This window comes from Hypanus sabinus, chromosome 8 (genome assembly GCF_030144855.1).
Source record: "Hypanus sabinus isolate sHypSab1 chromosome 8, sHypSab1.hap1, whole genome shotgun sequence".
In the NCBI taxonomy this organism is placed as follows: Eukaryota; Metazoa; Chordata; class Chondrichthyes; order Myliobatiformes; family Dasyatidae; genus Hypanus; species Hypanus sabinus.
In genome coordinates, this window is record NC_082713.1 from 122,914,221 (window position 1) to 122,937,218 (window position 22,998).

Consider the following 22,998-nt stretch of genomic DNA (forward strand, 5'->3'; position numbering starts at 1 on the left):
GGGCAGTAAGTTGGTGTCAACTCTGGGTATTGAGGAGTCTGATAGCTTGGGGGAAGAAATTGTTACATAGTTTAGTCGTGACAGCCCGAATGCTTTGGTGCCTTTTCCCAGATGCAGGAGGGAGAAGAATTTGTATGAGGGGTCCTTCATAATGCTGTTTGCTTTGCAGATGCAGCGTGTAGTGTAAATGTCCGTAATGGCGGGAAGAGAGACCCCGATGATCTTCTCAGCTGAACTCACTATCCACTGCAAGGTCTTGCGATCCAAGATGGTGCAATTTCAGAATCAGGCAGTGATGCATCTGCTGAGCATGCTCGTAATATAACCCCTGTAGGATGTGGTGAGGATGGGGGGGGGGGGGGGGGGGGGTTGGAGATGGACTTTCCTCAGCCTTCGCAGAAAGTAGAGACGCTGCTGGGCTTTCTTTGCTATGGAGCTGGTGTTGAGGGACCAGGTGAGATTCTCCGCCAGGTGAACACCAAGAAATTTGGTGCTCTTAACGATGTAGCTCATCCACATCAAGGTTCGACATACTGTGTGTTCAGAGATGCTTTTCTGCACATCACTGTTGTAATGTGAGTTACTTTTGCCTTCCTGTCAGCTTGCACTAGTCTTGCCATTCTCCTCTGACCTCTGTAGTTAACAAGGTATTTTCACCCACAGAACTGTAAGATCATTCTCTGCAAACTCTAGAGACTGCTGTGCATGAAAATCCCAGGAGATCAGCAGTTTCTGCAATACTCATATCACTTACATGGTGCCAACAACCATTCCAAGGGTCAAAGTCACTTAGATAGCATTTCTTCTCCATTCTGATGCTTGGTCTGAATAGCAACTGAACCTCTTCTTCTTCCTCCTCCATTTCTGGCAGTTTAGATGCATTTAGGCATATTACTGCCCTGGCAGGATGTATAATTAGTTACAGAGTTTCAAGAAATTCAAATTCTCGAGTATACGTAGAAACAGAATAATAAACTTTTCAATCAGATGGTGGTTCTCTTGGTGGTCAAACAAAGATTTAATAGAAAAACAAAATACATTTAAGTCAGACAGCCTCTTGAACAATATGCTTCTTTCAATTTTATATTGATTACAACTCAGCAAAACATGCTGAACTGTCTCTGGACTACCAGTCACATAATCCAGTTGGATGTTTTCCTATTATCTTTAAGTAATAGTTTAGCCCACAATGCCCCAACCTAAGTTTGTTAATTTCACATTATCATCTCTGATTTAAAGGGTAACAGTCTGAGACCTTTTCAACTAGTGGGTGACTAGAAAAGAAAGGCCTTCCCTTTAATTTATTTTTTCCAATCCTCCTCCCATTGCTTCTCTATACCTTTTTTTAATCTTACTTCTCAATTCTGCTCTGCCTAAGGGTATTCTAATTCCTACTTGCCCACTCTGTAAGGAAGACTTTGCAATGCCATCCACAATTTCATTTCCTTCCACCCCAGCATGCCCAGGTATCCATGTAAATCTGACTTCACAACCCATCTTCCCTACTCTAAACAAAACTAAGGGAATCTCAATAACTATGTCAGGACAAGCTTTTGATTTATTCCCTTTTATAGCCTCTAAGGCAGCAGCAGAATCGGAACAGATGACAACCCTGCATGGTCGAGAGTCTTCTATCCACCATAAGGCCCAGAGGTTTGCTAATAATTCTGTTGCAAAGACAGAAACACCGTCTGAAACCCAGTGACCAACCTCAACTCCAAGTTGAGACACGTACGTCCCAAATCCTGCATTACTGCTCTCTGGGTCCACTGAGCCATCGGTAAAAATCTTCAGATAAGATCCCCATTTATTATTTAAATACTCATTTACGATCGCTGTTGAAAGTGCTCTGCTTCCTTGAAGCTGAAAAAGGAGGAATAGGTCTACACTTGGTTCTGGCAAAAGCCAAAAAGGAACAGGTGGCAAGCAAATTTTGTCAGCTGTGTCTTCCTCAATCAGTTTCAATTTCACAGCCCAGCTATTAACCAAATCTAAAAATGAATATCTTTAATTTTACTTTGGTGCTCTGATGTCTCCTGCAAAAGACATTTTGATGGACAGCTGTGATTGAAGCCATTTAGTTTTGCCCAATACTGCAGGTCCAACTTAAGTTGTCTTAAATGTAGAGGTGCTTCTCCCATCTCCACGCATAATGCAGGGACTGATGTTGTTCTGAAAGCTCCACAACAGAGTCTAAGTGCTTTGGACCACAGTGTCTAATTCTCCAAGCACTGCCATAGCATCGGAACCATAAGCAATACAACAAATTACTGATCTAATCATAGCTAGATATATTAAGTACATAGTTTCCCGCCCCGCTCCCCAGTCACATCCAGCAATACTTATGACAATTAAAACTTTCTCACACTTTCCTATTGTTTTATCTATATGAACCCTCCAAGTGAGTCTCATCAAATCAGACACCTAAAAACTTGAATACCTTGACTCTTCCTAATGGAGAACCATATAGACACAATTCACAATCAGGAATCTTTCTTCTAAAGCCAAAAATCATAACTGAACTTCTTGACCATGCCTCCATAACACATTAATAACACTTAATTGTTGCCACGTGATTTGTTGATTAGATATTTGCATTAAGGAGCAGGTGTACAGGTGTATCTAATAAAATGGCCACTGAGTGTATTTCTACATGACTACAAGGTAAGGTCCAGGATTCCAATCTGATAAAGGTTCTCAGCCCAAAATCTGGACTGCTTATTCCTCTCCATAAATACTGCATGACATGCTGAGTTCCTCCAGGATTTTACATTTGTCCTCCTGGATTTCCAACATCTGTAGAATCTTGTGTGTCAGTGATAGTGTAAGATTGGTGCTGTATTTCCAAGTCAGGTGGCTTGGGACCCGAAGTGGAGCTTGCAGTTCAAAGCTGTCCTGTAGGGGGCACAAGCCGGCGAAGATCTGCAGATGCCAGGAATCCAAGGCAACTTGCACAAAATGCTGGAAGAACTCAGCAAGCCAGGCAGCATCCAAGGAAATTGATAAACAGTTTCAGGCTGAAGGAAATCAGTCTGAAATGTTGACTGTTTATTAATTTCCACAGATGCTGCCTAACCTGCTGAGTTCCTCCAGCATTTTGTGTGTGTTGTCCTGTAGAGGATGCTGGTTTGGGAGGTACTGGCAGACCAGCCTGGGAGTGCTGTTGCAGATGGAGATACTTGCATTCCTGTGTGGCAGTAGCAGAGGGAGTGAATGGTGAATGCTGGATAGGAATGAAGTGTTGCTTTGGCTTGGATGTGCAAGGCATACCTTCTGCCAATCAAGAGTTTGTAATTCCTCCATGCTTTTAACTCCTGCAACACTATTTCTACTATTAGTTGCAACTCCAGTACAACTGCTCCCTCATACACTGCCACTTCATCTTCACTTCATCTCCTTCATCTTCTTCAATCCACTCTCAAAGACAGAAACATGGGTTACCTTGCTCTTGAAGATCTCAGATAGATATTTGTTTCTTGATCATTCATAAAATAAACTTCTCAAGAGCCTTCCCCTAGGTGAGCTCTCAAGCCTTGCTCTGAGTTTTCAGTGCTCAACCATGAGAGCCTTTATACACTGCTCTTTGCTCAAGGTATATCAATGATTGAAGTTATGCAAACAAAATATTAGAGGAACTCACCAGGTCAAACAGCATCTAAGGAAAGTAATAAAGAGTCAATGTTTTGGGGTGAGACACTTCATCAAGTCCGGAATGGAAGAGGGAAAAAGCCAGAATAAGAAGGGAAGGAGTGTAAGCTAAAAGGTGAAGCCAAGTTTATGCAGGAGCAGGGATGGGGTGAGAAGTTGGAAGGTGATAGGTGGAAGATGTAAAGGGTTGAAGAAAAAAGAATCTGATAGGAAGGAGGTAGATCATGGGAGAAAGGGAAGGAGGAGGGGCACCAGGGAGAGGTGATGGGCAGGTGAAGAGAAGAGAATGGGTAAGAGGGGAGCCAGAATGGGGAATGAGAAAAGAGAGAAGGGGGAGGAGAGAGAAATTAATGGGAGTTATTGAAATCAATGTTCATGCCGTCAGGTTGGAAACTACTCAGATGGACTAAGAGGTGTTCAAAGTTAACTTCTCCAACCTGAGAGTGGCCTCATCATGACCATAGAGGAGGCAATGGACAGACATGTCAGAATGAGAATGGGGATTGGAATTGAAATGGCTGGCCACCAGGAAATTCCACTTGTTGCAGATGTAGTGAAGGTGATTGATTTAAGTTTGAAGGTGCAGATTTAAATTACTATTTTAGTAAGTGTTGTGCCATACTGTCTCACACCCTGTTTGTATTATAGTTGCCTTTGATGTTCTTTTGCTGCAGCCTACCTTAAATCTTTCCGATGCAGGAGACTGCGGATGTTGGAATCTGGAGTAAGAACAAGCTGAGGAACTCAGCAGGTTGAGCAGGTTACCTGTAGAGGCAAAGGGTTGGTTAATATTTCAGATCCCAGCATCGTGTTCAAACCTTGCACTTTTCTTTCAGGTGCCGTGGATTCGCTGATAGCAGACCCTGCACTAATACTGATCATTGTGGGATGCTTAATATTCTGTATCACTTTCCTGGGCTGTTTTGGAGCTCTGCGCGATATTCAGATTCTGCTGAAAATAGTGAGTACCCAGCAATGTATGGTTATGCCTTTTGGTGGAAGGAATAAAGGCATAGACTATTTTCTAAACAGGGAGCAACTTCAGTAAGCTGCAAAGGGACCTGGGAGTTCTTGTAAAGATTAAATTGTCGGTTAAGTGGTGAGGAAGGCAAATGCAATGTTAGCATTCATTTCAAGAGGACTGGAATAGCAAAACCAAGGACGTATAAGGCATTGGTCAGACAGTGCTTTGAGCATTGGAGAGGGTCCAGTGAAGGTTTACAAGAATGATCCCAGGAATAACTGTTTAATGTATGAGGAATATTTGATAGTTCTGGGCCTGTACTCACTGGAGTTTGGAAGAATGTGTGGGATCTATTTGAAGCCCATTGAATATTGACAGGCCTAGATAGAGTGAATGTGGACAGAATGTTTCCTATCATGGCTAAGTCTAGAACCAAAGGACACTGCCTCAGGATAGAGGGAAGTCCATTTAAAACAGAGATGAGCAGAGGTTTCTTTAGCCAGAGGGTGGTGAATCTGTGGAATTTATTGCTATAGACGGTTGTGGAGGCCAATCATTGTATATTTAAAAAGGAGGTTGATAATTTCTTAATTAGTAAGGGTGTTAGAGGTTATGAAGAGAAGGCAGGAGAATGGGGTTGAGAGGGAAAATAAATCTGCCATGATAGAATAGAGGTGCAGTTTCAATGGGCTGAACAGATTAATTTTGTTCCTATGTCTTATGGTCTAATGTATGTGTTATGAAATTTGCTGTTTTCCAGCAGCATTACAGTGCAAGGCATAAACATTTACTATGTAGCTACAAAATAAATGAAAATCAAGTTATTGGGTATATGTAAAGCAGAGATTGACAGGTTCTTAGTTGGTAAGGGTGTCAAAGGTTCTGGGGAGAAGGCAGGAGAATGGTGTTGGGAGGCATAATAAATCAGCCATGATGGAATGGTGAAGACTTGATGGGCTGAAAGGCCTAATTTTGAAGTTTGAATTGCTTTGTTTCCGCTTATTTAACTTAAGGTGTATTTGCCAAGTTATAGAATCTGTTTCAAGCTCCTCTTCATTTTAATTATATCTAAGGTAATCTAATGAAGGAACAAATCTAACAGTGATGCAAAAATAACAGCAGAAGTACAAGCAAAGAACTTCATGAGCTTAAACATCCCAAGGTGTAATTACTGGAGTCAGGAAGCACGATATCCAATAGAAGGCATTCATAGAAAGCAATGAGTAAATTACCAGATAGAGACCTAGGAACAGGAGAATGTCAAATAACCTATTAAGCTTATTCCATGATTCATTGAAATCTTGGTTGATCTGTGTTATAATTTTATTAACTGGCTTTTGCACCATAGTGGTTAATAAAAACCTTTATTTGTTTCATGTAGAAGTAATAACATCCACACCATCAATTGCCATTTGTGGAAGAGAGTTTCAAAATTCTCCTCCCCAATCCCATTCCGACATGTCAGTCCACGACCTCCTCTCCTGCCATAGTGACTCCGCTCTCAGGTTGCAGGAACACCTCATATTCTGTCTGGTTAGCCTCCAATCCGTTGGCATGAACATTAGTTTCTCTAACTTTCAGTGATTCCACCCCCCTTCCTGTTTTTTCCATTCCTCACTCTGGCTACCCTCTCTCCTTTTCTCTTCTCTTCACGTGCCCATCACCCCTCTCTGGTGCACCCTCCTCCCCTTTATTCCATGATCCACTCTCCTCTCCTATTGGATTCCTTCTTCTTCAGCCCTTTAACTTTTCTACCTATCACCTACCATCTTCTTACCTCATTCCCTCCTCTCCCACCCACACCCCTTCACCTGGCTTCAGCTAACACCTGCCAGCTTGTACTCTCTTCCCTCCTCTTCCACCTTCTTATTCCAGCTTCTTCCCCCTTCCTCTCCAGTCCGGATGAAAGGTCTCAGCCCAAAACATAGACTGTTCATTCAAGATGTTGGCTGAAACCTGGTGGGTGTGCAGTACGCCCTGCCAGGGGTGCTGGTAGAGGCAAGATATATTTGGAACATTTAAGCGCATGGATGATAGATGGATGATGATGTAGGAAGGATGATTTGGATTGATCTTAAAAGGGGCAGAACATTGTGAGCTAAAGGGTCTGACTCTTGCTCTGTTCTGTGTTGTATGATATTTTTTCCCAGGTTTAACATTAAGTTGATATTCTTTCTCTCCATGGCACCCCACACTGTATAAACGGAACCTTGAATTTGTATTGGCAGTTCCTGTGGACTCTCCTGATCATTCTGCTACTTCAAGTAACAGTTGCTATACTTGGCTTCATATTCTCTGAAAAGGTAAATTGAATATTCAACTATTTTTGTCTTTTTTTGTGCTTTTGCATTATTTAGCTGGTACAAAGAGAACAAACTATCCATCCCATGGTTATAGGATGAGGGCTGTAGAGAGAGGGTTTCACACTACATGTATTGCCCATGGCTAGCCATGCTGGTTCTTCTAGATTTGCTGCTAGTTTCCAGGAGAGCATAAAAAGTTTTCAAAGAGGTTTGGACCTGTTAAGCTCCCAATCAAAAAGATGGCAGATAGAGTACAATGTGAGGAAAAGAGAGATTGGGCACAATTATGGGAAGAAAGAAGACAAAATGTATTTTTTATATGGGATGAGCAAACAAATGCTGGTGTGTTGAGGGACCTTGGTACCTGGTTCATGAGAATCAGAAAGTAAACTTAAGGTACAGAAGATACTCAAATGATCATTTGGCCTTTATTGGAAGAAGAGTGGAATACTAAAGAGTGAGCAAGTCTTGCTGCGGTTGTGAAGGGCTTTGTGATATCTCATACAGTTTCTATGCCAGAATGCAGAGCTGCGGATGGAATTATGAAGAAGTAGACCCAGCCTCTCTTGTGGAGAACCTGATTCTGCCTGAGTGGCTGTGCCATTCACAAATGGAGTGTGCACCAGTGTAAATCAGAGGCATGGAGACCACCCTGAGTCCTCTATGCACACTCCTGTCAATCCATGTAAAAGGAGTACAGAGAACCTCAGACAGAAAGTGGAAATGTTCTGCCCAGGTTTCTGAAGAAATGCAATCACAAGACGTGCAGTATTACTCATTCACAGATAAATAAACAAACAGGCATAAGGATTTTGTTTGCCTCATTCGGTCTATTTTTCCATGAGAATGAAACCATTTGGTCTTCCTGTCTGTTTACTCTCAGGGACTTAACCAACAGCAGTGTTGAGGATCCAACCAGAACATATAGGAAGTACACATGTTCTCTTGAAAGATCATCTACCTGAAACATATCTCTCTCCACAGATGCTGCTTGACCTGCTGAGTATCTCCAGAATTTTCTATCTTTTTTTTCCAATTTCCTGCATCTGCAATGTTTTGTTTTCCAATAATTCCACAAAGATTAAACTGTTTCTAAATTTTATTTCATTTGCTTCAGGTGGAAAAGAAAGCAGTAGCATTACTGGAGAAAGGAATTATCAGATACAGGGATGATCTGGATCTGCAGAATCTCATTGATTATATCCAGAAAAAGGTATTGGTTCTTCCATCTTGGTGACCATAGATTCAATTATGGCCTTTGAGTTTCAGTGGAATAATTTAAATGTGACAGCATTGCAATACAATAGAGTATTTAAGCATCTTTTGGGTTGCAGAGTGGAGATGTGACTCTACCAAAGGAGGTGTAAGGCGCTCCTTCCCTCTGCTAGCCTGTAGGTCACCCCTGGGCAAGGTTTAGCACCTCCTTAGCCCCCCGATCAGGGTCACGTAAGCATTGGGAGCGGATGGTAGATGGTCATACGAGCAGCTGGTCCGTATCACAAGTCCTTGTTGGGTGACAGCTGATGCCAGACAGACAAACTCTGAAGAGTATTGATAATGGCTGGGATCACCTGTCTTGTAAAGACACTGCCAAAAAGAAGGCAATGGCAAACCACTTCTGTAGAAAGTTTGTCCAGAACAATCATGGAAAGATCATAATTGCCCACATCATACCACATGGCATGTAACAAACAAATGAAGCATCTTTTAGGATTTATTGTACTTGTTTCTTAACCTCGGGTACTTATGCAGTTTGGATGTTCTAAGATTCCTCCCAGGTAGCAAGTATTTGTGGGTGGTTGAATAATTGGCTACTGCAAATTAGCTGAGTGGAAATTAACCAAAGGGGAGTTGATGGGCACGTGGGAGAGGATAGGCTGTGAGACTGTAGGGAAATGAGGCAAGGGTGAATAGGATTGGTGGGATGGTCTTGCAGGGAGCTGGCACTGAGCCAATGGACTGAATAGCCCCATGTTTCTTAAGGAGCCTTGAGAAGACTGTTCTTGATTCCTGCTTGTAGAAAACAAACTTCTTATCATTGGAGAAATATTAATTCAATATCTGGTTCAAAAATAAGCTAGCTCTACAGAGTTTGATGTGGTACTTTTGACTAAACCTCACCAATAGTTCGAGAGCTCCAGAAGGAAGACACTGGAGGCCTCCCCACAAAAAGAGGCAAGGCTTCAGTGCTTCAGAAGGACTTAGACAGGTTAGGAGAATGCGCAAAGAAATGGCAGATGGAATACAGTGTCAGGAAGTATATGGTCATGCACTTTGATAGAAGAAATGAAATGGTTGACTATTCTCTAAACAGAGAGAAAATACAAAAAAACTGAGGCACAAGGGGACTTGGGGTCCTTGTGCAGGATTCCCTAAAGGTTAATTTGCAGGTTGAGTTGGTGGTGAAGAAGGCAAATGCAATGTTAACATTCATTTCCAGAGGACTAGAATATACAAGCAAGGATGTAATGTTGAGACTTTATAAGGCACTGTGAAGCCTCACTTGAGGTATCGTAAGCAGTTTTGGGCCCCTTATCTTTGAAAGGATGTGCTGAAACTGGAGATGTTTCAAAGGAGGTTCACAAAAATGATTCCAGGATTGAATGGCTTGTCTTATGAAGAGCGTTTGATGGCTCTGGAGTTGTATTCACTAGAATACAGAAGAATAAGAGACCTCATTGAAATCTATTGATGCTGAAAGGCCTTGATAGAATGGATGTGGAGAGGATGTTTCCTATGGTTGGAAAGTCTAAGACAACTTCAGAATAAAGGGTGCGTTCTCTCAGAATGGAAATGAGGAGGAATTTCTTTAGCCAAAGAGTGGTGGATCTTTGGAGTTATTTGCCACAGGCAGCTGTGAGGACAAGTCTTTATGTATATTTAAGGCAGAGATTGATTGGTCAGGGCATGAAGGGATAAGGGGAAAGGGCAAGAGATTGGGCTGAGAGGATAATTGGATCAGCCGTAATGAAATGGCAGAGCAGACTCTATGGGCAAATGACCTATTTCTGCTTCTATATCTCATGGTCTTATGGTCTTCAGGTCACACTCCAAGTTCTGCCCTCATGTCCCTATGGAAACATTGGACTGCTCTAAGGGAAAACTTCTAAAAGGGATTAAAGGGGGTTTTTCACATAGGGGATGGTGAGTATTTAGAATGAGCTGACCAAGGATGTGGTAGAGCTCGTGTTCAAAGTGAGTTCATTAGCAAAGTACATTTGTAGCGGTGTGCTACATGCAGCGCCAAAATTACGACATGGAGTCGGTAACCGCAGTCGAAGAAAAACTTTATTCGAAATCCTCAGCCTCACTTTTAAGCCTCCCTCAACCTGCCCCCATGGCGCAGAGGCTCCAAAGCTCTGTGCTCGCAAACCCCAGTAGGCTATCTCCCTTAGCCGGAAAGCTGGCTAATTGTGAGCCGGTTCGGATGTGCCAAGAAATGGGTCGCCACATAACCCCCCCCCCCCCCCCCAGAACTGGCGATACACCCCGCAATGTCCACAGTCTGGGCCGGAACCTGCTTGGGAGGTCGGCCTCTGCGCCGAGGTGCTGGAAACTCGACCGCTTGCGCCAGGTCCACATGGGCCGGTTTGAGTCGGTCCACCTTGAAAACCTCCTCTTTCCCCCCAACGTCCAGCACGAACGTGGACCCGTTGTTCCAGAGCACCATAAACGGCCCCTCGTAGGGCCGCTGCAGCAGTGGCCGATGCCCGCCCCTTCGTACAAACACAAACTTACAGTTCTGTAGGTCTTTGGGTACGCAGGTCGGGTGCCGCCCGTGCTGTGAAGTGGGTATGGGAGCCAGGTTACCGAGCTTCTCGCGTAGTCTGCCCAGAACTGCTGCGGGATCTTCCTCTTGCCCCCGTGGGGCTGGTAGGAACTCCCCGGGGACGTCCAGGGGCGCGCCGTATACCAACTCGGCCGACGAGGCGTGCAGGTCGTCTTTGGGTGCTGTGCGGATGCCGAGTAGGACCCAGGGAAGCTCGTCTGCCCAGTTGGCTCCTCACAGGTGGGCCATGAGGGCCGACTTCAGGTGACGGTGGAAACGCTCCACTAGCCCATTCGACTGTGGGTGGTAGGCAGTTGTGTGGTGCAGCTGAGTCCACAAAAGTCTGGCCATAGCTGACCACAGGCTGGAGGTGAACTGGGCGCCTCTGTTGGAGGTAATGTGGGCCGGTACACTGAAGCGAGATATCCAGGTGGTGATCAGGGCTCGGGCGCAAGATTCGGAGGTGGTATCGGTGAGCGGGACCGCCTCTGGCTATCTTGTGAACCGGTCCACGATAGTCAGGCGGTGCTGCGCTCCGCGCGACACTGGCAAGGGGCCCACGATATCCACATGAATGTGGTCGAAACGCCGGTGGGCGGGATGGAACTGCTGCGGTGGGGCTTTGGTGTGCCGCTGCACCTTGGCCGTCTGGCAGTGCATGCACGTTTTGGCCCATTCACTGACCTGCTTGCGGAGTCCGTGCCAAACGAACCTGCTGGAAACCATCCGGACAGTTGTCCGGATGGAGGGATGCGCCAAGTTATGGAGTCGAAAACACGGCGCCGCCAGGCTGTCGGGACGACGGGACGGGGCTGGCCGGTGGCAACATCACAGAGTAGGGTCCTCTCACCTGGGCCTATGGGGAGGTCCTGGAGCTGCAAACCGGAGACTGCGGTTCTGTAACTCGGAATCTCCTCATCTGCCTGCTGTGCCTCTGCCAGTGCCTCAAAGTCTACCCCTTGGGAAAGGGCATGAACGGTAGGGCGAGAGAGCGCATCCGCCACGACATTGTCCTTATGCGAGACGTGCCGGACATCCGTCGTGTATTCAGAGATAATAGACAATAGGTGCAGAAGTAGACCATTCGGCCCCTCGAGTCTGCACCGTTGTAGGACAGGTGGCATTGCTGGCGGGACGACCAGGTGTCGGACGCTTTCGTAAACGCAAAGGTAAGCGGTTTGTGGTCCGTGAACCACAAAGGAAGTACCTAGGAAGTACCTGAAATGCCGGATTGCCAGGTAGAGCGCCAACAGTTCCCAGTCGAAAGCACTGTACTTGAGCTCGGGTGGCCGCAGGTGTTTGCTGAAAAACGCCAGGGGTTGCCAGTGACCTGCGATGAGTTGCTCCAGCACCCCACCGATTGCCCTGTTAGATGCGTCCACTGTGAGGGCGGTAGGGGCGTCCATTCTGGGATGTACTAGCATCACGGCATTCGCCAAAGCTTCCTTCGTTTGAAGGAAAGCGGCGGCGGACTCCTCGTCCCAGGTAATGTCCTTGCCCGGACCCGACATCAGGGCGAACAGGGGGCGCATGATCCGGGCAGCTGAAGGGAGGAAATGTTGGTAGAAATTGACCATACCTACGAATTCCTGAAGGCCTTTGATCGTGGTGGGTCGGGGGAAGTGGCGGACCGCATCTACCTTAGCGGGCAGAGGGGTTGCCCCGTCTTTAGTAATCCTGTGGCCCAGGAAGTCAATGGTATTGAGTCCGAACTGGCATTTGGCGGGGTTGATTGTAAGACCGTACTCACTCAGTCGGGTGCAGAGTTGACGGAGGTGGGACAGATGCTCCTGACGACTGCTGCTGGCTATGAGGATGTCGTCCAAATAGATGAACGCGAAGTCCAGGTCCCGTCCCACCACGTCCATTAACCGCTGGAATGTCTGTGCGGCATTCTTCAGGCCGAACGGCATACGGAGGAACTCGAACAGGCCAAACGGGGTGATGAGAGCCGTTTTGGGGACGTTGTCAAGATGCAGTGGGATTTGATGGTACCCTTGGACGAGGTCCACCTTGGAGAAGATCCGTGCGCCGTGCAGGTTTGCTGCAAAGTCCTGAATGTGTGGCACAGGGTAGCGGGCCGGTGTCGTTCAGCCTGTGGTAGTCGCCGCACGGTCTCCAGCCTCCCGTTGCTTTGGGCACCATGTGCAGGGGGGAGGCCCATGGGCTGTCGGACCGCCGGATGATCCTCAATTCCTCCATCCTCTTGAACTCCTCCTTCGCCAGTCGGAGCTTGTCCGGGGGAAGCCGCCGAGCACGGGCATGGAGGGGTGGTCCCTGGGTCGGGATGTGGTGCTGTACGCCATGTCAGAGCATGGCTGCCATGAACTGCAGTGCCAGAACCGATGGGAAATCCGCCAGGACCCTGGTGAAGTCGTTGTCGGACAGCGTAATGGAGTCTAGGTGTGGGGCTGGCAACTGGGCTGTACCCAGGGAGAACGTCTGAAAGGTCTCGGCGTGTACTAGTCTCTTCCTGGGCAGGTCGACCAGTAGGCTGTGAGCCCGCAAAAAATCCGCACCCAGAAGCGGTTGGGCTACGGCGGCCAGTGTGAAGTCCCACGTGAACTGGCTGGAGCCGAACTGTAGCTGCACCTGACGGGTGCCATAGGTCCTTACTGTGCTGCTGTTCACGGCACTCAGGGGGGGACCCGGTGCCCTGCTGCGGGTGTCGTAACTCGTCGGAAGTAAAACGCTGATCTCGGCACCGGTGTCGACCAAAAACCGGCGTCCCGACCTTCTATCCCACACATACAGGAGGCTATCCCGATGGCCAGCCGCCATAGCCATCAGCGGCGGCTGGCCCTGGCGTTTCCCGGGAACTTGCAGGGCGGGCGGCAACGGCGGGCTTCTGCGCCCCACCGCTGGTGGTAGAAGCACCAGTGTTCATTGGGCCGGGGGTTGGCAGGCTCTGCGGCTGGGCCTGGACTGGTTTGCTGCTGGGAGCGTGGCTGGGAGATCTGTGCGATGGACGCCCCGCTCACCTTTCTGGCGTTCCACAGCAAGTCCGCCCAGGCTGCCACCTTCCGGGGGTCGAGGAAATCCGCGTCGGACAGCAGCAGGTGTACGTCCTCGGGCAGCTGCTCCAGGAATGCCTGCTCAAACATGAGGCAGGGTGTGTGTCCGTCGGCCAAAGACAACATCTCATTCATTAAAGCCGATGGAGGTCTGTCGCCCAAGCCATCCAGGTGCAGTAAACGGGCAGCCCGCTCGCGCCGTGAGAGTCCGAAAGTCCTGAGGAGCAGGGCTTTGAATTCCGTGTACTTGCCGTCTGCCGGGGGCGACTGTATGAACTCCGTGACCTGGGCTGCTGTGTCCTGGTCGAGGGAGCTCACCACGTAGTAGTAGTGGGTGTCTTCTGAGGTGATCTGGCGAATGTGGAATTGGGCTTCGGCTTGCTAGAACCATAGGTTCGGTCGCTGTGTCCAGAAACCCGGCAGTTTCAACGAAACCGCATGAACAGAGGCGGCGTCGGTCATTTCTGGTCCAAAAATCGTTTGGACCGTCGGGGTCACCAATTGTAGCGGTGTGCTACACGCAGCGCTAAAATTACGACACGGAGTCGGTAACCGCAGTCGAAGAAAAACTTTATTCGAAATCCTCAGCCTCACTTTTAAGCCTCCCTCAACCTGCCCCCCTGTGGCGCAGAGGCTCCAAAGCTCTGTGCTCGCAAACTCCTGTAGGCTATCTCCCTTAGCCGGAAAGCTGGCTAATTGTGAGCCGGTTCGGATGTGCCAGGAAATGGGTCGCCACACATTCATATTACCATATACTATTTTGAGATTCATTTTGAAATACAATGGAATTTTATGAAAAACTACACAAAAACAAAGGCTGGCAAAAAACCAATGCACAAAGACAAACTGCAAATAAAAATAATACTGAGAATATGATTATAAAGAGTCCTTGGAAGTGAGTCTGTAGGTCATAGAATTAGTTTAGAGTAGTGGTGAATGATGTTTTCCATGCCTGTTCAGGAGCCTGTTGGCTATGGGACCTAAGGCTGATGGTAGAAGCAAGAGGACATGGCCTCAATGGTTTAGTCACATCCTCAAAAAATTCAGTCCGGCTCATAAGGCACATCGATGAAGGAAGAGCAGTAGATGTAGTGCATATAGTTTTCAGCAAGGCATTTCACAAAGTACCCCATGCAAGGCTTATTGAGAAAGTAAGGAGGCATAGGATCCAAGGGGACATTGCTATTTGGATCCAGAACTGGCTTGCCCACAGAAGGCAAAGAGTGGTTGTAGACGGGTCATATTCTGCGTGGAGGTCGGTCACCAGTGGAGGACCTCAGGGATCTGTTCTGGGACCCTTACTCTTTGTGATGTTTATAAATGACCTGGATGAGGAAGTGCAGGGAAGGGTTAGTAAATTTGCTGATGGCAGAAATGATGGGGTGTTGTGGATAGTTTGGAGGGTTGTCAGAGTTTACAGCAGGACATCGATAGGATGTAAAACTGGGCTGAGAAGCGGCAGGTGGAGTTCAACCCAAATAAGTGCGAGTGGTTCATTTTGGGAGGTCAAATATGATGGCAGAATATAGTATTAATGGTAAGACTTTGGCAGTGTGGAGGATCAGAGGGATCTTAGCGTCCGAGTCCATAGGACACTTAAAGCAGCTGCGCAGGTTGACTCTGTCATTAAGAGGGCATATGGTGTATTGGCCTTCATCAATCGTGGAATTGAATTTAGGAGCCGAGAGGTAATGTTGTAGCCAAATAGGACCCTGGTCCTATTGGAGACCACTTGGAGAACTGTGCTCAGTTGTGGTCGCCTCACTACAGGAAGGATGTGGAAGCCATAAAAAGGGTCCAGAGGAGATTTACAAGGATGTTGCCTGGATTGGGGAGCATGCCTTATGAGAATACGTTGAGTGAGCTCGGCCTTTTCTCCTTGGAGCGAAGGAGGATGAGAGGTGACCTGATAGGGGTGTACAAGATGATGAGAGGCATTGATCGTGTGGATAGTCAGAGACTTTTTCCCAGGGCTGAAATGGTTGCCACAAGAGGACACAGGTTTAAGGTGCTGGGGAGTAGGTACAGAGGAAATGTCTGGTTAAATTTTTTATGCAGAGAGTGATGAGTGTGTGGAATGGCTACCAGCGACTGTGGTGGAGACGGACAGATAGAATCTTTTAAGAGACTCCTGGATAGGTACATGGAGCTTAGAAAAATAGAGGGCTATGGGTAAACCTAGGCAATTTCTAAAGTAAGTACATGTTTGGCACAGCTGTGTGGGCAGAAGGGTCTGTATTGTGCTGTGGGTTTTCTATGTTTCTATGCTTCTAATGAAAGAACATTGTTTTAAGAGATAGGGAAAAGATTTAAAGGAGATCTGAGGGGGTAGGTTTTTCATTCATATAGAACAAACTGCCACAGGAAGCTGCATTTAAAACATGCAAATGACATTTAGGCAGATATATGGATTCCATCTGGGTAACCTCTGACCTGATGGCATAAATATTGATTTCTCCTCCTGAGTAAAAAAAATTGCTCCCCCTCCCTTCTTCCTCTATTCCCCAGTCTGGCCCCTTAACTCTTCTCACCTGCCTATCACTTCTCCCTGGGTCCTTTGCTCCTTCTCTTTCTTTTATGGTGCACTCTCCACTCCTCTCCCACCCCTTACCTTTCCCACCCACCTGGCTTCACCTATCACTTTCTAGCTATCCACCTTTCTGTGACATCTTCCACTTTCTTCCTCAGTCCTAAAGAAAGGGTCTAGGCCTGAAATGTTGGCTGTTTATTCATTTCCATAGATGCTGCCTGACTTGATTTCCACCAGCAATTTATGTGAGGTACTGGACATGGATAAGAAAGGTTTAGAGAGATATGGGCCAAATAGATGGAAATAGGACAAGTTTAGATGTGTTATTTGGTCAGGTTGGATGAATTGGGCCAAAGAGCTGATATCTGTGCTATATAACTCTACAACTCAATGAACTGAAGGAGTAACAATTCACTGCTTCCACTAACATTACGATGGTTTCATCTTTGCTGCTAACCATTTTCTGGTTTTCCCCTCTCAGTTATTTTCAATAAAGTCAAAGCACAAAACTAAAGAAATAACCTGATCCTTTGAGTTTACTGCATGCCCTGCCTGACAGTCCAAAAAGCCTCACTTCGGTCAATTAACCTACTCTTTGGAAGGTGGGAGGAAACCAGAGCCCCTGACCACATGGTCACGGGGAGAACATGCAAACTTCTGACAGACCAGCAGAAATGAATGTGTATCACTGAGCTGTAATAAGACCATTAAGACATAGCGTGTACTGGAAATAGAAGCAATTTTGATTATTAACATGCTTATCAAAGCAATAAATTAACAAGTTGTCCGCTGAACAATTATAAGTGTCCCCATTTTTCTTTTCCTTCAGTTCAAATGTTGCGGAGCATCGAGTTACAAAGACTGGTCGCAAAATATGTACTTCAGCTGTGTGGAAACCAACCCCAGCCTTGAACAGTGTGGTGTGCCATATTCCTGCTGCATCATGACTGCTAAAGAGGTGAGGGCAACTTACCTTGTACAGGGGCTCCCTGGGTTTTAGGTGACCTGGTTTACAGAAATGTGGCTTGTCACATATTTGCCCATACACTTGGTGGCCACTTTATGAGGTACACCTACACACCTGCTCACTAATGCAAATATCCAATCATCCAATCATGTGGCAGCAACTCAATGCATAAAAACATGATAAAGAGGTTCCGTTATTGTTCAGGCCAAATATCAGAATGGGGAAGAAATGTGACCTAAGTGACTTTGACCATTGAGTGATTGTTGGTGCCAGACAGGGTGGTTTGAGTATCTCAGAAACTGCTGATCTCATAGAATCTTCATGCACAACAATCTCGAGTTTACAGAGAATGGTGTGAAAAACAAAATACATCCAGTGAGTGGCAGTTCTGCAGGTGAAAACACTTTGTTAATGAGAGAGGTCAGAGGAGAATGGCCAGACTGGTTCAAGCTGACAGGAAGGCGACAGAATCTCAAATAGTCATGTGTATTGACAGTGGTATGCAGAAAACCATTTCTGAATGCACAACACATTGAAGCTTGAAGTGGGTTTCATGGCATTCAATAAGGATGTGTTACAGTATATCAAATCAAATCAAGTTTAAATATCATTCAAACCATTCATAGATCCAGCTGAGAGGGAGAGAGGGAGGGAGAAACGGTGCTATTGGTTTTAAGGAATATCTGTGTAACACACTGATGATGAATGTAAGAATGAAAGGTCTTGTATGATTCTTGTTAATAATATTTTATTATGAATAAAGTTTACTTTGATAAAATAACAATCTCAGATTGCTCTAAGCATGTGTAACCAGCCCTTGTTTTGGAAGTGGAGTCATTGATGTAAGTAGAGATTGTAGCATCACACAACTAATGAACACCAATGTAGTGATATTTATTTATTTATTTCTTATTTAGAGTTGCAGGATGGTAACAGGCCCTTCTGGCCCAGCTTGCCCAAGCCACCCAAATACACCCATGTGACCAACTAACCTACTAACCTGTACATCTTTGGATGTTGGGAGGAAACCAGAGCATGCAGAGGAAACTCACATGGTCACAGGGAGAGCAAATAAACTTCTTACAGACAGTGACGGGAATTGAACCAGGTTGCTAGTGCTATAATAGCATTATGCTAACCACCACACTACTGTGGTGCCCCATTTTACAGATAAATATTAAGCAGGAGCCCCCAGTAGCCATGGGCCACTGGACACAGATTACGTTTGCATAGGCAACCCCCGACCCTTTTATGGACTGAATGATTTTTAAAGTCTTTGATAGTTCTTTAACAAATGTCGGTCAGTTGTGCTTTCTTCTCCATAGGTGCTGAACACAATGTGTGGGTACGAGACTCAGCAGCTCAAGTTTTGGATGGCTCGGAAAAAGATCTACACTGATGGATGTTTGAACACTATTGTCCATTGGGGACATAAAAACCTGCTTCTGATTGGTGGCATTGCTCTTGGCCTGCTTCTCCTCGAGGTCTGTATCTCTCTTACTTCATCAACGCTGCACTTGTGGGCTTCCTTCCAGGCTCCAGCTCTGCCCTTGAACTGGGCCTTGCTTTTGTATCCCAATTCCAATCCCACTCTCTCTCCCTTGCATCGCTGCCTTTCCTACTATCACTTCTGCTGTTCCCAAGGATGCTTCCTCATTTTCTTTATTTCACATCTGTCCCTCAGCAACATCCTCCAAGGATATAGTGTAGGTTCCAAATGTGCATTGATGAAACTCAGCCCTAGTTTCTGTCACCTTCATGACCCTCCTTACATCCTCATACAGCCAAGCCTACGCCCACAGAAGATGCCAGAAACACTGAGCTTGAGATCAGGCGGCATCTGAGGGAAGAGAAACAGAGTCAATGATTCAGGTAGAGACCTTTCACCAGAACTGAAAGGACGGCAAATGAAGCTTGTAAAGATGTAGGAAGAGTGGGGTAGGATGTTGTCTCTGATAAAACCGGCTGTTACCATAGGGATAAGCTATAAAAATGTTATCTGGTGTTACGTATTCAGGCAACAATAAATATATGAGTTAGGCAAGGGTTTATTTAACAAATAACATGTTTATTAAACACTGAAAACAAACCCCCCAAAAGTAAACAAACACTAACATAACGGGAAATCAGCTGCTATGCGGCAGCTTAAACAGTTCTTAAAGCGATGCAGCTCAAACAGTTCTTAAAGCGATGTTGCAAAAACAGTTCTTTTAAGTAGGATTGCCACAAGTTAAAAATGCTCATGGTCCATTTAAAAGGAGAGACTTTATAAGACGATTTAAATTCTCTTTCACGTCGTTTTGCTTCGATCCCCGACGTCGAACTTTTCCCACGAAGAATTTACGAAACGGAACGAAACGGCTTAAAGGCACTGACCTTTCCTTTATCACACTGTCCTCAATCTTCTGCTATCCCGCAGAGATTAACACGAGAACAGTCAACGAATTCCTTCCGAATAAGGATTAAACAAGGTCGAACCCGTTTCACCGTCGAAAATGGATTCTCATCGATCTTTAACTCCCGAACTCTGATCTTCACTCTCCACTGATTCTCAACTAGCAGTATTGTAAAGAAACTGCTGGCAATGACCTTTTAAACTTTAGGCATTAGATAAAACTTCATCTTTCAACTAAACTGCGTCATCACATTAAATCACACAGTGGCATGAAGTCAACATGGCAAATCCAGCCACGAACTGCCCCTCCTCACAGGGTGGGGTCTTCCTTTTATAACCTGTAAAAAAAACCTGTCACATGATCTCTACTGGCGGGAAAATAACGTCACTCCACCATCACAAGACCATTACCTCAAGTCCAGTATAGCTTCAACCCCAGTCACGTGACAAGGGTACCACTGTCATGTGTCACGAGTCCATAACACTGGTCAGTGACTGAATGGGAGCAGTTTGACAGGGAGAGCACAGAAAAGAATCCAAACACAAACGTGTCTGGTCACATTGCAAACTTTTGGACTCAATATTGAATTCTGAAACTTCAGCTAACTTGATTACTGCTGTATCAGTCTTCCACCTGTAATATTAACCCAATTTTTTTCATTCTTTTCTTCTCCCCTCTGGTAGTTGAGGACATGCCTAGCCTGGCCTGCTGGGGATGAATTTTGTGACTCCTACATTCTTCTGTCACTGTCAAACTGTTCCCATTCACTCGCCGAGCAGATAACCTTGTCTACAACTTATCCTGTGGTCACCCTGGTGTTAGCCCATCAGAGACATTCACCCTCTCCAACCATGCTCACAGTTTAATGAGTTTCTAGTGTCTCCCTGACACAGTGTCTCGAACCTGAAATGTTTCTCTTCCCACAGATGCGGCCCAACCTGTTGAGTATTTCCATCATTTTCTTTTTTATTTTAAATCTCAGCATCTGCAGTTTGTTTGATGGTATCCTGCATCCAGTCTGGATTGTGCAAACCTTCCTCCAGCTGTTTGCCAATACGATCAAATGAATCCTGCCGAAAGGTTTCTGTCTGAATTGACGACTGTACTCTTTTCCATAGATGCTGCCTGTCCTGTTGAGCTCCTCCAGCATTTCATGTGTGTTGCTCAGACTTCCAGCATCTGCAGATTTTCGATCAAATCCTTCCCCCATTGCAGGTTCTGTTCACCACACACCAGCTTCATTCAGCTGGCACCTGTCTACATCAGAACCACACTGCCTGTATCTTTGAAAGATGTGCTTTGTATACTTGTTTCTGCAATATCACTGATCTTAGTCCCAGTAACTTTACAGACACCTGTTCCTGCTTACTGCTCCACACCCACTCCTTCAGAAGAGGTGTTGGCAGTGATCGAGTGTAAATCCATTGGCAGGAATTGTCAGAGAGAGGCCCTGAAGCCAAAAATAGCAGGCTAGGGAACCCAGAGATGGTAGCAGCAGGAAAACAAACATAGAAACATAGAAATCTATGGCACATTACAGGCCCTTCAGCCCACAATGTTGTGCCAACCATGTAGCCTACTGTAGAAACGACTTAGAATTTCTCTACCGTGTAGCCCTATATTTTTCTAAGCCCCATGTACCTATCTTAGAGTCTCTTAAAAATCCCTATTGTATCTGCCTCTACCACCTTAGCTGGCAGTGAATTCCACACATCCACCACTCTCTGTGTGAAAAACTTAATTCTGACATCCCCCTTGTACCTACTTCCAAGCACCTTAAAATTAGGCCCCCTCATGTTAGCCAGTTTAGCCCTGGGGAAAACAAACCCTCCAGCTATCCACATGATCAATTCCTCTCCTCATTTTATATGCTTCTATCAGGTCACCTCTCATCTTCCATCGCTCCAAGGAGAAAAGGCTAAGTTCACTCAACCTATTCTCATAAGCCATGCTCTCCAATCCAGCCAACATCCTGGTATACCTCCTCTGCACTCTCTATGGTATCCACATCCATCCTGTAGTGAGGTGACAAGAACTGAACATGGTACTCCAAATGGGATCTAACTAAGGTCTTATAGAGCTGTAACATTACCTCATGGCTCTTGAACACAATCCCATGGTTGATGAAAGCCAACACACCATACACCTTCTTAACAACACTGTCAACCTGCGCAGTAGCTTTGAGTGTCCTATGGATGTGGACCATAAGATCTCGCTGATCCTCCACACTGCCAAGAGTCTTACAATAGTATTATATTCTGTCCTCAAATTTGACCTACCGAAATTAACCACTTCACACTTATCTGGGTTGAACTCCATTTGCCACTTCTCAGCCTAGTTCTGCATCCTATTGATGTCCCGCTGTAACCTCTGACAACCCCAAAGACTTTCCACAACACCCCCAACCTTTGTGTAATCAGCAACTTACTAACCCACCCTTCTACTTCCTCATCCAGGGCATTTATAAAAATCACAAGGAGGATGGGTCCCAGAACAGATCCCTGCAGAATACCACTGGTCACCATCCTCCATGCAAAATACAAACCATCTACAACCACCCTTTGCCTTCTGTGGGCAAGCCAGTTCTGGATTCACAAGGCAAGGTCTCCCTGGATTCTATGCCTCCTTACTTTCTGAATAAGCCTTGCATGGGGAACCTCATCAAATGCCTTACTGAAATCCATATACACTACCTCCAATGCTCTACCTTCATCAATGTGTTTTGTTACATCCTCAATGAATTCGATCAGGTTTGTAAGGCATGATCTGCCCTTGACAAAGCCACACTGACTATCCATAATCAGATTATGTCTCTCCAAATGCTCATAAATCCTGCCTCTCAGGATCTCCTCCAATAACTTGCCCACCATTGAAGTCAGACTCACTGGTCTATAATTGCCTGGATTATCTCTACTCCCTTTCTTGAATAAGGGAACAACATTTGCAACCTTCCAATCCTCTGGTATTTCTTGTATCCCTATTGATGATGCAAAGATCATTGCCAGATGCTCAGCAATCTGCTCCCTTGCTTTCCACAGTAGCCTGGGGTACACCTTATCTGGTCCCGGCGATTGATCTATCTTAATACCTTTCAAAAGCTCCAGCACATCCTCTTTCTTAATGTCAATACACTCAAGCATTTCAGTCCACTGTAAATCATCCCCACAATTGCCAAGGTCCTTTTCACTAGTGAATACTGAAGCAATGTATTCATTTAGTATCTCTACTACCTCCTCTGACTCCATGCACATTTCCACTTTCACTGATGATTTGTCCTATTCTCACGCGTGTCATCCTCTGCATTTCACATACTTGTAGAATGCCTTGGGGTTTTCCTTCATCCTGCTTGCCAAGGCCTTCTCATGGCTCCTTCTGGCTCTCCTAATTTCATTCTTAAGCTCCTTCCT

The 22,998-nt window shown here is 45.8% G+C and overlaps 1 protein-coding gene across 1 annotated transcript in view; it reads left to right on the forward strand.

Moving 5' to 3' along the window:
• The window catches only part of zgc:113223 (uncharacterized protein LOC541424 homolog), a 56,180-nt gene that overhangs the window by 27,473 nt on the left and 5,709 nt on the right, over positions 1 to 22,998 (forward strand). The window contains exons 4-8 of the mRNA XM_059976434.1: positions 4,485 to 4,609; positions 6,841 to 6,915; positions 8,033 to 8,128; positions 17,058 to 17,186; positions 18,521 to 18,679. Of these exons, the coding sequence (XP_059832417.1) occupies positions 4,485 to 4,609; positions 6,841 to 6,915; positions 8,033 to 8,128; positions 17,058 to 17,186; positions 18,521 to 18,679 (584 nt within the window). The remainder of the gene's footprint in view (positions 1 to 4,484; positions 4,610 to 6,840; positions 6,916 to 8,032; positions 8,129 to 17,057; positions 17,187 to 18,520; positions 18,680 to 22,998) is intronic.